The 17,312-nt window shown below is 43.5% G+C and overlaps 1 protein-coding gene across 1 annotated transcript in view; it reads right to left on the reverse strand.

Moving 5' to 3' along the window:
* The window catches only part of NEDD4L (NEDD4 like E3 ubiquitin protein ligase), a 329,372-nt gene that overhangs the window by 26,021 nt on the left and 286,039 nt on the right, over nt 1–17,312 (reverse strand). The window contains exons 16-20 of the mRNA XM_040632477.1: nt 16,642–16,719; nt 15,196–15,250; nt 9,837–9,895; nt 2,829–2,894; nt 851–1,080 (exon numbers count right to left, since the gene is read on the reverse strand). Of these exons, the coding sequence (XP_040488411.1) occupies nt 851–1,080; nt 2,829–2,894; nt 9,837–9,895; nt 15,196–15,250; nt 16,642–16,719 (488 nt within the window). The remainder of the gene's footprint in view (nt 1–850; nt 1,081–2,828; nt 2,895–9,836; nt 9,896–15,195; nt 15,251–16,641; nt 16,720–17,312) is intronic.

A 17,312-nucleotide genomic window follows, 5' to 3' on the forward strand; every position in this document is an offset into this window, starting at 1 on the left:
TTTTAACCAATTTCACAGAGCAGGCTTTCTCATGGGACTTTGGGAACAACCAACAAAATGGGAAATTCTGGGCTATAGCAACCAAGGAGGGTGCTGAGGCTGGCTTCCAGAAGGGCTCCCAGGAGAGCAGCACCAGGTAGATGATGCTGGAGAACCCAGTCCCCTTAGAGCGCAGGCTACCTCCCAGCAAGGTCAACGACTCTTCTACCGGGGCCTCAGGTCTAGCCTAAGCCTTTGGAGACTCCACAGCCTGGAAGGAGCACCTGGCCTTGTACGGCGTGGGTGTTTGATTCCTAAGAAAGCAACTAAATCTGCCTCAGCTTCCATGTTTGGCGACAATGATGAGATCCTAATACAAGGGAGAATCTGTTTCTTCCCTCACGGGACCAGGACACAGTCCTCTGGATCCTGACGAGTAGGTCCTCAAAGTTCGCATCATTTGCCTTTGAGCAGCAGAACTTCAGAAACTCTCCTTGTTCCTCCTAACATGATGAGGAGTTTCTGAATTCTGACACTGACGAATTATCCTGAATTAGCATAACAACATTACAAATGAAAATTGCCTCTTGTTCTCACCGTAAGTACCCAGCACATTTTCCATTTCAATTACATGAACCCGAAGGACAAGGGAAAAAACATTTTTAGGTGTTCACAGAGCACATGACTTGTCCATGTAGAGTCAGAACCAGTTCGAGACTTACAGGGGGGACGGGGGTGCTGAAATCAGCAGTGTTAATTCACCTCGAATGACTGAGCCATGCATTCTCCCACTAAGTTTAAATTAATTAGGAATAGAACTTTCAGGGCAGGGGTGAGGGAGACACATTCTGAGTGCACTCCGCATACTTACGTTGCAGAATACTCAAAAAGCCCATAGTAGGGGTTGAACATCTCTTTGGACAGTAGGAAGAACCACTCTCTGGCCACACCTCCATAGTCAAGACCTTTCTCTGATTCAAATTCGATCCACAGTCTAGCTTTCAGGACGTCTGGTCTTTTCACAGACATGATTCTCCGATAGGACTCTTCAAAGATGTTATTCCTATGAAGTTTCATTTCGAACCTATTTGGAATATCAGCCTACACGAAAGAAGAAAACAAGCACGTAATCACACAGCAAATACACATCTTACTTTCCAACACAGAAGAACAACAGAGTAGTAATGATGGCAGATGTCAAATAAACAAGCAGTGACGAAGAGCTCCGACTGAGACTTCCTCCTTCAGGGATTTTCTTCACATCGACAGCAAGCCCCACTGTGTCAGGGTGAGAGGCACAGAGCATGCACCAGCGGCTGTCACGCTGAGCCCGCAACACACGAGGCACAAGACACTATGCGGAGGAGAAGACAATCATCCTTTTCCCCTTCAATACACAACTGCGGGCCATCTATCCAGCCACTGGCCATTGAAATATGGTCAACTCTCGATATTGCTTCTGTCGAAGAAAGGGGTGTCAGTCCAGGTCATCAAGACCCATAAAACAATCCCCGTTGGCCCAGCTGAGCTCATTCTCAACGCTGGCAGGGCCCCCAGCTGGTAGATGTGATCCATGATGCTTACAAGCTAATTCTGGTGCCCTGAGAAGGGGGACCTCGACGATCACGCTAGGTTGTGGGAAAGCATCGCAAAGGTCACAGTTAAAGAACATGGACACAAACAAGCATGTGAGTGAAGTTGTGAATCACTGCTGCCTGGAGAAATGAGGACCAGGGTCAGCCTCGCTCCCACTGTGGATCTGCAGCGGGAGTTTCCCGGCAGGTGACACCCCCGCAGGAGTGCCAGAGCAAGACAGGCTCCTATGCACAATGTCATCCCTGGCTACTGGGGGACATGTGGGTTACTAAGTAACACTGAGGACTTTCATGTGCAGGTATGAGTCCCTTCAAAGGCAGATATCCGAGAGCTACTTGAATCAGAACGCCAGAAGGGAGAAGACCCCAAAGTGGGAGCTCCTAATGCAGGAGGGACTACGTTTCATGCATCTGCCCGTCCCCAGCGCCTTGGCCATGGCAGAGGCCCAGAAAAGAGGCAGCGAGCGACTGAGGGCATGGAGTGGGAGAGACCACAATGGAGCCCCGGCAGACTGGGGTGAGGGGAGTTGTGCCCAATACTCTCCTCTTCCCAAGAGAAGGAAGCCAAGAAATAGCGGCCGGTGTAGAAACCACGAATGCGCACATTGAGGCGAAAACTGGTAAAACCTGTACCATAGAGGTGACCTCACGACAGAAGACACCGTGCTGAAGAACCGGGGAGGATGTGTCAGTAGAAAATGTAATATGGTGACTGAAAACGTGGCCTCAGCACCCCTCACAGGGTCTCTCAGTTTTATAAAAATCTTACAGGGTTTCCCACTGCAATTTTTAATTTGAGAATTATGCTTGCTCTTAATATGCCAAATATTATACTTTAGTATTGTAAATTATATTTGTGTTATAAATACAACTAAACCTATACTTTCCAATTGGAAGGGAAGGATAGGAACATTTTTCTGAGTCGGGTCTAGGTTTATGGCGATGACCACAGGCTTCTCCACATTTTTTGACTAGGTCCCGAATTATTTTATATCCCATTCAACTCATTCCTATCTTGTTAGGTATGACATAAGAAATCACCATTCAGGTTGATTTGATATGTAATACCAAGTTAGTCATCACTTACCAGGTCTCTCAAAAAGGAAATTCAGAGTGAAGATCCAGGCGGATCAGAGGAAAAGGAAGGTAGGATTTTTAGTACAGACAGAGGTAAGACACAGGTCGTTCTCACTGAAGTACCTTTGGTAACTTACAAATGACTAAAACAGCATTTTTGGGAGACGTGTTACTCACAGGTTTCTTTAATTTCTTCCTAAAGTAGTCATATTTCTGCTTAAATTCTCTGGAGTAAGGAACAGCCTGGAAGATAAATTTATAAATATAGATAATGTAAACAACACACTTGAAATTTTATGTATACTGAGCCAACATTCACAGAATTTCACGAATCATAAACCTTAAAATTCTCACTCTCCATATTATCACTGAAATTTATATAATATCTACATAGTACACGGGGAAGTTCTAGAATAATGATTGAGGCTGGGGGGGGGGCTTTCACCCCTGAAAACAATGATTCAAAAAATCATTTTTAGGGATATGCCACATAAACCAAATACACTGTCCATGTGACTTTTGCCTAAATGGGGAGTCAGGGTATAACCTTTGTTGCTGTTGTTTTAAATTTAGATAAAAGTATTGGCTACGATTCTTTAACACAAAACCCAAAATGACCTACGTGGTCATTTTGAAAAAACCATGGGGAGGAAATAAAATGACAAGAAAGGCCAGTGAACTGATACTCTTATCAAGGAACATAAAATCACGTAGACAGCAATCTGGAAACGTCTTCGATTTAGGAGTCAGAAGGTTTGCCTCTTACTAGTTAGTAGTCTTGGGCAGGGATTTCTTTAAATCTTCTGGAATGGCTTATCTAGGAAGCAGAGTGATGGTACCAAAAGCGTGGGTTCAGTAACTGAGTTAGCGATCACTGCTCAAAAGTTCTGGAATCCCTCCTGGCGAAGTAGTAACATTTTAATGTAGTCATTCATATTCTTTACTTGCTATGCTGTAAAGCAGTTTACGATATCTGAGAGCCAGAGCCCTGACTTCAGGCTACTGAAAAGGCTTCTAATTTTTTTATGAAGCAGAAAAGACTGGCTTTTGCACACACACGGACATAACTGGGACAGCCTTGTACTCAGAAAAACTTGTTGCTTTTTCACAAATAGTATGAATTTGGGCAAGAACACTTCTGCCGATATCGTTTTGGGCTAAGTTAATAAAAGATACGGATCCTTAGTAAAGTGTCTCCGGACTCCAAGCCTAACACCACCTTACACTTTCAGAAAGAGGAGAAGTGAGGAACCAAAGCTTCCCTTCTTCATACTATTTTAAGACACAGTCACACAAACAATAAGCCAAAACAAAAATAACCACTCTTATAGAAAACAATAATCATGTCAGTGTTTTGCTTTGTAATTCAAGAGCAATAAAGACAAGGTGTTTATATATCCTAAGAACATTCTAAAGACAATTTATGGTACCTAGGGTCTGTTCTTAGTTTTTAAGCCATTCTTCATTTGTTTTTCCATTGAGCACTAGATTTGACCACACATTTATTTCGGGCTGTGTTTAGTCTGAGGGTATCATGTATGAACCCTGATTCTAGAACAGGTAGAAATTTTGCCAGTATCTGGACAACCACCAAAGTGAGGGAAAGGATACAATGTTCTGACATAGTCCATGAAGACATTATCATGTTTTTCGCTCTACTCACACTATATCCCATTACAAACTAAGATGTCCTGTATACGCAGTCTTTGGTGGTTCCTTTGCTGATTCATTTAAACAGATATTTCTTGAGTACCTACTGTGTGCCAGGGAAGTAATGGTCCATCAACCAAAGATTTCTTTCCCTGTTTCCTCCTGGAGCTTGCAAGTTGCTGTGTGCAACAGGCAGGAGGAAATAAATGAAGAGTGGTGAATGTACTGAGGAAAAATGGAGGGCGAGCGCCCGGTAGGCTACTTGATATGGGTGGTCAGGGAAGGCAGGTCTGAGGAAGGGACATCTGAGCAGAGCCCAGAGTCACAGGAAGGAATGAATCATGACAGAAAGCAGTGCATGTAAAGTCTTGAGAAGGAAAGTGTTCGATGTTCTTAGCTACGCTTAACTGTGACAGAGGGAAAGTAAGCTGAATAAAGTTATGCCTTTCATGATCTCAGGCTGGCTTTAGTGGCCCTGACTTGGAAGGTAGACTCCAGTGCCAGCGGCCTGTGTGACGAACCCTCCCAACTACAGAATTTCTTCACGGTTAAGAAGAAATGGACCAAGAGCACTTCAAGGCTCTTCCGTTTCTCCAAATCTGTGATTTCCAGCTATTATATTTTTTTTGGTTTTGTGCCCTTCCCCCCACCCCGGGAAATGTTGAAGAAAGGCTTAAAATACAAGTTCCAGAGTTTTAAACGATGGGGTGCGGGAGGGATATATTTTACAATGCTGCCCCCAGCCTGTGCTCTCTACTCTCCTGTCTGACTTAGAACTGGGAGGTGCTCATTACATGTGGGTGGAGATAAAATGCTGAGATATTTCTGGTCTTTCTCCTTCTGGGGAATGAGGCATGAAAACTGAAAAATCATTATCTTCCTCCAATACTAATCTTTTCTCTCTCTCTCTCTCTCGAGTTCTTATGAATAAGAAGAAGTAGAAGGGGGTTTTTATATTCTCCTCCTTCTTAACAGATGCCAACAGCGTGGCAGGACAGAGACATCCACACAGCGGAGCCTCCGAAGACACTCACAAGGCCAGTCCGTTTCTTGAACCGGACTGGCCACACTGCTTCTCTCCTTGAGAATGCGGCATCTCATTTTCTTCCGTACAGCGTAACGTATAAAATAAAGCCTGCTTCAGAACTTCACGTGTCTGTTGATTCAAGCCCTGTGCTCTTTATTACGTATGTTTTTCTGTTCTCAGCAGTAGTGACATGCTGACTTATTGTAAAGGCGGGTCTGAACGTTCTCGTGTCGTTCTAGCCCAGCTGATGCCGGAGCTCCTTACAGAGGCGGCGACACAGGGACACGGGTGAGGTCAGCAAATTGTAGCTCCAGTTCGACTTTTGCCATTTGCTGGAACTAATGGCAATACAATTCGTTTTCTGAGCTTCTGACAGCTTGGGACTAACAACATCTTCCCTACCTTCCTGAGGGGACTGCTGTGAGTTCTCAAAGCAGCTGATTCTAAGGTTCGTGGGAAAGTACAAAGCGTGACACAAACATGAGAGAGTATTCATAAGAGCAGCAAAGCACGGACAGCACTTCATCAACGCGTTCACTGGTGATGCTTGTGACACAGAGAGCATACTGACTTACAGTAATGCTGTGTTGAGCTGCCACAGAAAGGGACCCCCCCCCGCCCTCCCCGAATCTGGCTATTTTTTTTTTAAAACTTGGGGAAAAAGAGAAATTCGAGGTTCCAGATAAGCAGAAAGACTTAAAATTAAAGAAGTGGGCATTGGACCTAGACTTAGTGCTTGGGCTGGGGTTTTACTCCTCACACGGGGACACAGAAGTTGGCCTACAGTCTGTACGACCTAGGGAGTAAGAACAGAGCTCCCTGCTTAAAACCTACATCTGACATGGGGACAAGAAAACTACCCACCAGCCCAGGAAAGGTGTAAGGAAGCTTACCTTCTGTCCAGGACCACAAACGAGAGAAAAACAAAAAGAAACAGACCTGTAATAAATTCATACTCTAAGCCTGCACCAAAGTGGGTATGAAGTCCGCAGTTATATTAACTGGGTCTGCATGATCCCAAGCTAAGAAGTTAACGGTAAATACAGGTCAGGTCTTATAAATGCCTCATGGGGGGGAAAAAACGGAAAAAAAGAAAAACGAAAAAAAAAAAAAACAAACCATGAGCGCACACACACAAATTATAAACTAAACTGGTTATAAACTGAACTAAACTGAACTATCATTGAGGAGGGTCCACAGACACAACATGTGGGAGATTTAGTCCCCCTATGGCCAGAGGTAACAGAATAATCCGGAAAGAATATGAAATAAGCATTTTAAGAATGATTAGAAAGCTAAGTATGAATTAAAAAAGAAAAATAAAAAATGAAAGAACATGATAGAATAACCATAACTGAAAAGACCAAGCAAATTTAAAAAGACCCAATAGAGCAATGAGTAATTAAACACAGTTAATGAAATAACAGACACAATGAAGTGGTCAAGGGTAGGTTATAAAAAGCTTAAAAAAGAATTAGCTGGAAGAGCTGAGCCCACAATACAGCAATGAGAGAGACAGAGATTGAGTGAGAGAGAGACCTAGAGAGAGACTGAGACAGAGACAGAGAGAGAGAGAGAGAGAGAGAGAGATGGAAAACAGGAAAGCTAAGAGATTAGGAAGACAGAAGGTAAAGGTGAATCACATACCCAGGAGTTACTGGTACAGATAACCAACTAGGAAGACTGGCAAAGATACAGTATGTGAGAAATAACTGCTGAGAAATCTTCCAGAATGGAGGGAAGACAGGGTCCTCACACTGAAGAATTACAATGAGTCCAAAGCAGAATCAATAGAAAGAAATCCACATTGAGGTTCATGAGAGTAAAATTATATAACGCCGAAGTCACAGAGAAAATTCAAAATTGCCAGAGAAAGAAAGACTCACCCACCAAAAAATGACAATTAGATCAATAAGAAGCTTCTCAACAGTTGTGGAGGCCAGAAGACAAGAAAGAGTATCTCCAAAGTATTAGGAAAACAACTGGCAGCCAAGACTTCTCGAGCTGAACTATCATTTCACGGAGAGGTCAGATAAGGGCCGCTTTCAGACAGTGCTGCTCGAGCCGGCATCACCACCCCTGGGTGAGTGTGTTCAAACAGACTTTGCTGCCCCCCCCAAACAGACTTTGCTGCCCCCTACTGATTTTCAGTAGGCCTGGCTTGGGACCCTCAAATCTGCATTTCTAACAGGTTTCCAGCTGATTCGGATGCTGCCGATCTGCAGACAACACTGAGAACCCGGAACCATACTTCGTTCAGAAGATAACCTGGAAACAGCAGGTGTTAAGACCCAATGGTGGGCAAAGAAATCTGCCTACACATAAGGAAATAAGCACTGGCCGTGGAGAAAAAAGATAACATATCAACGGCTATTTGGGAACATTTTAAATGTGGCTGAACAACGCAAAGTGAGTGAGAAGAACAGCATGAGAGTTCCCTCAAGTCCCATCTTGCTCAGGAGGAGAGTAGAGAGCAATTAATTTTGACATGAAGTACGTTGGTTAAAAATTTTAAGGTAAGCACCGAAAGCACAGAAAGAAAATACAACTTCCAAGCAAGTACAGAAAACGAAAGAAAATAAAGGGTACTTTGTCAATCTAATAGAAGGTAGGAAAAGAGAAAAAACACAGCTAATCGAGCAGGGAGAAAAGACATACCAGGCAAATACTCAGGAAGAGAGAGTGAATGCAATTGACTGGTAGAGCCATGCTTGCCGTCGGAGAGTCTTGGTTCGACGGAACAGCCAGGAGAAAAAGCAGTGATGGAAATGGATAATTTGAACACCATATGCTTGACTTAATGGACATATAAAGAACTCTATACCCAACAAAGACAGAATACACATTCTTTTCAAACACAAAAGGAACATTTATTAAAAAATGGCCAAGCTGCCAAGGAAGTTTCAAATATCTGGTAATCAATATTCCATAGATAATATTCTCTGACCACAATGCAGTAAAATTAGAAAATCAGTAAGAAATGGATAGGCAAAAACCCTTCCATACTCTTAGAAACGAAAAGCACGTTCTAAGTAACTTACAAGTCAAGGAGAGAAAGAAATCATGGAAATTACCAAATATTCAGAACTGAATGACAGCAAAAGCCCGCTGTCTACATGAAGTGGATGGCGACCTAAATACACATGCTCTTCCTGAAAGAAGTATCCCTACTACTAATGAAAGAGTAAACAAGGCTCTTCTGTTAGTTTAAAAAAAAAAAAAAATCTTTCTTTGGGTCAAATTTACTTGGATTTATGATGCTAAACAGTTTTCAATAGCAGTTAAGAACTAACAGTGTTTGAGTGAAGGCAGATGATCGATAAGTGATAGAGATATTTCAAAAGGCTTCAGAATTATGTCAAAAGTCCTCCGTCACTTGAAAACAGCGTTGATTCCTGAATACCTTGTTTCTCATGATGTAGAAGAGAAAACAGGACCCTAACACCTTATCGTGACTGTGAATATATCAAAAGGAAGCCATGGTAGTAAGGCAGGTGTTGAGGTCACACAAAATGCAGCTGTTGTAACTGAGGTATGATAGGGCACTTTGCGTTACACAGTAGCAAAGCAGCTGAACAAAGCCAATAAACAAATCCAACAAATTAACTAAGGCGATGTCGAGTATCAAGGTAGGTTTGCATGGTATTACCTTTTAAGTTTTCAAAAAGACTTACCTTTATAATTCTAAACCTAATTTGAACGGAATCAGATTAAAGCCACAAAAGCAGTATTTTAAAAATACCTAAAGGCCTTTAGCTCAGCATTCAATATGTTTATTTCCTTTTGCTCCTCTCCAGTTTTTAACAGATTCCCAAGTTTGCAATGCTTTGCTGATGCAAAGTTCCAAATTAGTTCCCCGCACTCCTATCAACACTGACCAGAGATGCTGGTGCCTTCCCTGCCGATGACTGCGGCCCATGCGGTGTTCGGTACCAAGTCCTTATGAACACAGAGCGCGGCAGTATTTTAAGAGGGCGCTCTACCTAGCTTCCTTTTGCACCCGGCGAATACGTGGGGACTGCAAGGAAGTTAGTGGGTCAGCAGAGACAAAGGTCCTTAACTCTGCCAGCTCGAGGTTGGCTACAACCTTACCCAAACTTTTCCAGACGTTCCACGCTGGAAGAGATTCAGAATACAGCTTAGATTTGTTCGCATACATTTATCACCCTTGGCCAAAAGAAAGGACAAAACGATACAGATACGGGGCGTGGCTTGGTATAAAAGGAAGCGAGGACATTTTGATTGCTGTTAACTTTAATCCACCTTTTTACAAAGGAGAAAAGAAAATGTTTAGCTTTGTTCCCATTAGCAAAGCACTTTCTTTTCCTTTATAGTGAAAGCCCTTCGAAAAGGCAAACACAGTTGTATCCTGCCCAGGAATTCCAGTGAGGAGATGGGAGCAACTCTAAACTAGCCAACCACACCAGGCAAGCAGTACTGTTAGAGAAATACGTGTTTAGATGCAACCCAAATAGCACACTGAAGAGTCAGAACTTGAGGATACTGACCGGACCAGTAATAGCTGGATTCTGCAGTCTTGGGTCTTCCCACTGAGTAATTTTGCTATCTGTAAATTAATGTTTAAAAAAGAAATCAGCATATTAGTTCAAATCTATGTTAAAAATGTTTTAAAAAGAATTATATTTGGATTTTTCAAAAGCTGTCCCCCAGAATAACTTAGTATTTCAAGGTTAGAAGAGCACCCTATTCTATATGGCAGCCCCCCGCCCCCCAATACTGTTTAGTTAAAAACACTCAATCAAAAATGCATGACTAAAGCCAAACCATCTATTCACACTGTTTTTGGCAAGAAAAACTGCCAAAATTTCAATTATAAACCCCTGTTCTTTCAAGGATTTATAACTTGATCTTGATTTTCCTTTAACTGAAAAAAGGCATAACAAGTCGTAGTCCCTAAAAAGTTAACACACACACACACACACACACACACACACGATTTTTCTCATTTCAAATACTTTTTTCTTTGCTTATGGTGTTGGAAAACTGCTTTCAACCAAGAATCCTTCATTGGACAAATGAATAATCCATTAAATGTGTCACTCATATGCACGCAAAAATCAGAGCAGCTAAGGAGTCCAAACAAATGAGCATTAGATAGAGCAAAGGACAGAAAAAGGTTTCCTTTCTGGTCAAGTTGGCAAGAAGTAGTGTTCTTTCTTCTAAATGAGTCAACGTCAGCACGACTGTTCCATGCTTCCTACAGTGATACCGTGCTACGGCTGCCCTGAATCACTTCGGTTTTCTGACTATGCATGGGGATTACTGTGTGCGTGGGAGGCAGGGATGGATTCGAGTGACAGGTATGGGAAGGGCCGACTGGGGGTTTAGAATGGGTTCTCTCTGGCATTTTAGGGCATCTAAGTTGGTTAAAAAAAAAAAAAGGAAATTATTTAAGAATATGGTTTCTGCTTATTTCCTATATACTCCGTAAATAGACTGATAAGAATAAGCAATAAATTTGATTTTAATGACCGTACCAGGAATTTTTCCAAATCTGGTATTGTAATTATTGTAATGAAAAATTTCATTATTTAATGAAATTATTTTAATGAATAATGAAAATTATTTTAATGAAAGTTTTTTTTTTTTTAAATATTTTATTTATTTGACAGAGACAGCCAGCGAGAGAGGGAACACAAGCAGGGGGAGTGGGAGAGGAAGAAGCAGGCTCCCAGCAGAGGAGCCTGATGTGGTGCTCGATCCCAGAATGCCGGGATCACGCCCTGATCCGAAGGCAGACGCTTAATGACTGAGCCACCCAGGTACCCCTTAATGAAAGTTCTAAAATGCAATTACTGAAGCACATGATTCTAGATTCATGTAGGCAGGAAATGTATGTGAGATGTTCCGATGGTTTTAGTGAAATTTGATGGAAGCAAAAGGCATTTTGGGTCCCTTTCCTCATGCATTAGAAATCTGGAAAGTAGAAGTTGCCATTGTGGTGAAGAATAAAAGAACACCAAATAAAGAGAATATAGCTGAACAACAGCTCCCTGGACTACAGTCCTATCACCTGGGTACCGTCAAAGCCGAAGTAAAGTAATGACTACCTACACATGCGTCTCCTCAAATAGTCTGTCCAGTTCATGTGCACCTGCATTTCCCATGGCGACCTCAAATCCAACTCTCCCAAGACCAAACCCATCATCTTCCAGGAACAAAACCCGTTCCTGTGCTCCCAAATGCCAGTATCACAGTGCGTTCGCTGTTCCAACCCAGCACTGGCCACCTCCCTGGCCTCCCTCGCCATTCCCCTCTGGCGCTTGCTAAGCTGTCGCCTGTCTCACTGAGAAAGCTGTTTTCTGGAGGGCACATCGCTTCCACGGATCATGCCCTATGTTTCCCTGGCCTCGGGCTCACTCATCCAAGCTCAAGCCTTCCTGTGTAGTTCTGCCACAAGGATCTTTCTAAAGAACAAATCTGACCACTGTCAGGCCCCTCCAGAAAAACCCTCAGGACCTCCCTCCTGCCTGCAGAAGGGACCCGCGTTCCTACCCCTGGTGGACACCCTTTGACCTGACCCATGTGCCTCCTCTGTGCACTGGCCGTGTGCAGCCCCACCACAGTTCTCGGACGGTAGCCCAGTCCGCACACCTTCATACATCTGCATGTTTCTCCCTCCCGGGGTCACTCTCCCCCAGGCTTTCCTGGATAAATCTGACTCATCCTCACTTAGGATCCATCCGAAAAGTAATCTGTTCCTAAGGTCCTCATGCAGCCCAGCCCCCGGCCCTGGCGTTCGGCCATGTAGCGAGCAAGTCTGGTCCTCAACAGCTCTGCTTCTTCAAAGCTCGTTCCTTCCTCTACCCAGCACTGCACCTATGTCCTAGGGCTCCCCAGTTTCTACGCGGTTACAGCGCAGATCGATTTTACAGCTACGTATCGTCAATACAGGATATCAATATGTAGTGACCATTTACTCACTTTTCCAGACCTTCCGAAGCTAAACTTGCTTTTTATCCTCAGACACTGTATTTGAAATAAAGGGACAAGGATGAAGGAGAAGAACTGTTTAGTTACTATTAACAGGTTTGGAAGACTGCTGGCAAGAAAGACGAAAACAGGATTTTATAGCCTCCCTGGAATTTTCTCTTCTAGCTTTGTATCCAAGACACCTGTGGCCACTGGCTCAGCTGCTGGGCATACCTGGTCTTTAAGAGGAAACACATGACCCCCTAAGAGAGGTAGAGATTCAGTTCAAGATCTTCCCTTGACCTTTCACGCCAGCTCCAGGCAGGAGCTATTTGATAAATGTCAATACCTCATCTCTTCTGAAATGACGTCTTTTTAAGATGGTTATTTTTAATCTTGAAAATGTCTGCCTTCTCAAGAGTTTAGGAAGTAAAAATAAATAGCCTCATTATTTAAAAGACAAGGGCACTGCTGCCTTTGTCATTCATGTGTGTCACATGTCCCGGTGATGATGGAAGACAGCATGACTCTGCATCTCTCCCGAGACGACTGCTTGCACAGGAAAATGCCACACGCAGGGATGTCGTGGTTCCTGTCCTACACGCAGCAGGACAGCAAGAGGAGATGCTGAATTTTGCAAGAATCAGACGTGGGGAAACTGCTTAGAAGAGAGCTCGTCTGGAAGGTAAAGGTGCTCCTAAAGGTCACCCACCAGGTGAGGAAAGGCATTCTGGAGTGTACCTGCAGGCCTGACAAAGCCTCTTAAACAAACTCTGTGCTTTTCACAGACTGGGTTTTGGTGAAGCAGCGTTATGAAGTTAACTCTGTTTCGCTGATATGTACCTGTTTACAGGTTTCCATGGAGTAAACCTCGACAAACGGGAGAAATGGCAGAAATGTTGCATCAACAGCAACTGAGGTCATCCTAAACCGATCTTTTCTCTTCCACAGTTTTTGCTCACCTAATTTCCACTATTATCTAGTTGAGAGAACTGTGCAGTAGGGCAGAGCAAAGGCACACTTTAACCTCCATGTAAAGGACCGCAGAAATCTTTTATAGCTCAGATCCACCGGCACTGTATGTGGTCTATACCATCCCCTGGAGTGAAGAGGAGCCTTGGGGAAGCTGTCTCTTCTGGCAAGAGGAGTGGGAAGGGAGGGAGCTCAGCGCCTGGAGGGACTGGTGGACTGATCAGGAATAAGGAACAGCCCAGGCATTTAGCAAAACTACCCTCTCCTCCTCCCAGCAAACAGAAGCAGGGCAAGCCTGGGGCCGGGGGCACGGATGCTGCTTCTCCAAAGTTCTCTGCCACTTTCGGACCAAGGACATTATCTTCCTCACACCTTCACCACTGACCCTCCATGAATTAACTTCCAGTCACCGTTCATTAAGCATCTACTCTATATTATACTAGGTCTATGCACACCACCAGAAAAATAAGTCTATGATCTTCATTATTTCTAATGCACACGACGATGGACATTTGCAGTAGAGTTTTTCTTCTTTGGGGCCCTTACATTAAGAACATTCATAAAATTCTTTTCAGGTTGACCTGAACATCAGATCACCAGCCAGAACATGGCCACAATGCCGTGTGAAATATTCGGTGTGTAGCAGACCAAGGCTGTGTTACTAGTTAAGACCTTGTTTTAAGAAAAAGATCATTATTATTTGTACCTACCTTTAAAAACTGAAACTGTAAAGCATATAACAACTGAAAGAGGAATTGTTTTTTGTTCTTAGTGGGAAAAAGAGGTGTGCTCCCTCCCTTCTTTTAATAATGCTATGAGTAGAATTATAAATAAATAGCATATTAGAGAAACAAGCAGGGGTACACAGATTTTATTTATAGCATTTATGGTAGCAATTTTAGGCTCACTGTAAAATACTGGAGAGCAGGCAAACCCTTAGTAGTTTTACTGGTCGAAGACAAAACTAAGCCTATGTACCTTGAATTACCGAATTTTAACCAAAGGGCAGCCCCCTCTCCAATACACCTAGGAATTCCACTTGTGGCTTAATTCTGAACTGCTGGGCTTCTTAATTTATAAAAACCTCTCAAGCCCCCGAGGATCCTCGTGGTCACTCTCCACCAACTGGCTCATCGGGGGACTTTTGATCAGTTAAGAGAATGTAAGGCTGGAGAAACCCGGGGCAGACTTCCTAATCCTTAGGAACCAAATGCAAACAAAGATCAAAATACTCCCAATGGCACACACTTTTAAACAGAATCGAAGACTTCTTTTAAATATACATTTTTCAGAAGTTCTAAGGGATATACAAATATGTTCCCATGGAGAACATGTTGCCTTAAAAAAAAAAAACAAACCCACTGGCTAAAAGCAAAAACTTTATTAGTTTAACTTTTAGTTGAAATGAGAAACCACACATTTATTCATAGGTGCTGGAGCAACTATACTATAATTTCAAGATACGAACTACATATAGATTAGTGTGTTGGGTGCAAAGAAACATGCTATGAATAGAAAATAAGTCAGAACGGCTTCTTGCCATCAGACCTTTGACGGCAGTGTTTAAGACACTTACATGCTGCTTCAAGCACTGCTCACACATAGATTCGTGACTCATAATTTTAACTTCTAACCTTATTTTCTATTACTAGAGTGTATTTATTAAAAGCGCAGAAATCAAAGGGTTATCGACCCAAAAAAGTTTTTAATGAAAAAAAAAGTTAATAGGTCACAAGATCAAATCGGGTAAAAGCTTGATGGGCTCCTTTCAAGCAAAATCGGGATGAATGCACAGTACCGTACGAGGGCACTGACTCTCTGGCCTCATTCTCTCCACATAACACCTGGCTGCCTGGACAAAGAGTAAAATGACAAACCTTTCACTATAATGTTTGAATGACTCCCTGTCCCTCCCATCCCTTTACCTGCAATGCCTGTGTGTCTGTAAACGAGCCTACTTACTATGGTCAATATAGAACGTGCGGCCGTCCAAGTGAATTCTTTCTTCCCAACCAGGCTGGTATTAGAAGAGAGAGAGACAGAGAGAATACAAACATCAGCTAACAGTTCCAAAAAAGTTAAAAAAAATCAATCGATCAATCGATGGCTAAATTTAAACACTCTAAGGACATGCTTTGACTCTTCTCTTCTAGGGTACGTTGTTACATTAAGAACCAAGCACAAACATTTCCAGTTAACTCTTGACAACATCTAGCGACACGCTGTATCACAGGCTTGCCAGCCTCAGGAGACCCTACTCACTGGGTCATGAATGGGAAGCATGGCTTTGCTGTTTCAAAAGCTCCGAAGGGCAATTCCAGCGTCCCCTGGAAGAGCTGAGTTTAGGACTGAAGAGCTCATTTCATTAAACAAATATTTACTGAGCACTGAAGGGAGGAGGAATGTTAATTTACAAATGTCAGAGACAGATGCTTTAGTCCTGTCACCATGTGGCTGAATGACCTAACGGTGAGATTCTCTGGTGTGGGCTCTCAACTCTTTGGACTCAGGAAATAGATGGATTTGGGTATTTTTTCCCCCCAGTGTAAGGCTGGTATGCCCTCACTATCTGAACGGTGCCTACTTGCTATGTGAAACTCAGGAATCCAACACATGAGGACAACACACGATCCTTCACGTCTGCTCTTGGTCTCTGGCACTCTCTGGGCTCTTTCCATTTCAACCCAGGGACCAAACAGTTCTGGAGAGGGAGGGATATTTGTGTAAAACCTGATGAATGGAGACTGAACCCTAACCTTTCTAGATTCAAGTTGTGCCATCACATGCCACACACACCAGAGAGGTTAAGGCTTTCTGACTGGGGTGGGGGTGGGGGCTGAGAAGGATGTAGGGTCAAAGTTTCATTCAAAATCTAATATGGGTTAAAAAGAGCTCAACTCCCACTTGGGCCCCTTAAGAGAATAAACCAATAAAAAATTAAATTTTATAGCCAGTCCTCAAGAAGGGAGAAAAACTTAAAATATCTGCAGGCTAGTGACTTATAGAAGCTGTCTGTGATTACTTAGGCCTTTTCCTCCTACTGTTTTTAATATTTCTGTTCCAGTGACTAAATTAGCAATATGGATGGAACCCAGTGGTTGGAAAGTTATAAACTAAATGTGTGTTGCCTAACCTGTCACATGCAGAGAATGCCTCACGCATCCTAGTTACAAGGTCTACTTTCTAACTAGCTGCCCACAATTCAGAAACCGCTTTCCCAAGTACACGGCATGAACAGTATGTGCTGTCAGAATTAAGCCATGCACCTAAGTCTATGAAGAGATTACAGACCAGTGGGACCCAAATAAGCCTGGAGAAAGAGAAGGCCCACAGGGTCTCTCCATCAACACGGGGCAGATGAATGGATAAACATTTTCAGACTTGTCCGTGCATCTCCCGCGTACTCACAGGAAGGGGGCCGAGGTCATTGGGGTTTAAAGATGCCTTTGACCGCATATGTACTGGAAATTTCAGGCGTGGATCTTCCTGCAAGAAAACGTAAAAGGCAGAGGACATTAAGAGTGACTGTGTGTGATGTCACTGGCTCCTTCCCTTCTGAAGCAGGGCGGTCCAAGGCCAACAGGTTGCCTGTGCACGGAGCCGCACTCCTGCCTGTACGGGGGAGGAGAGGACCTCTCTTTGTACAGGAAGGCTGGCTGACCAACTCTCAAGCAAGAGTTTTCTCTTCTTGTCCTTGCTGAAAGGAGAACAGCGAGAATATTTAAATAAAAGGCGAAGCACTTTCCGCAAGACCTCTAGCAGATGAAGAGGAAGACAGTCCCAGCAGGGAAGCGACATGGAAACCAGAACGGAGGGTGAAGATGAGGCTCTACTCTGCAGAGGGGTGCGGACGGCGGTTTGGAAATCTCTCCTGGCTCCTGAGCTGTGCGTGAGGGCCGCCAGCCTTTCCATCGGTCCTGCGCTTTCCGCTGGGCCCTTCCACTCCTCCATCTACAGCAGAGGATGTGAATGTGATCTGAGGGTCAAGTCATGTCCTGGCCAGAGTTCGGGGGCCTTGTCACATAACGTCTCCTACCCCTAACTAGGGAACTTGACTGAGATTCCCGATTAAGGTCTGC

The sequence above is a fragment of the Ursus maritimus genome, unplaced genomic scaffold, assembly GCF_017311325.1.
Source record: "Ursus maritimus isolate PB19 unplaced genomic scaffold, ASM1731132v1 scaffold_18, whole genome shotgun sequence".
In the NCBI taxonomy this organism is placed as follows: domain Eukaryota; kingdom Metazoa; phylum Chordata; class Mammalia; order Carnivora; family Ursidae; genus Ursus; species Ursus maritimus.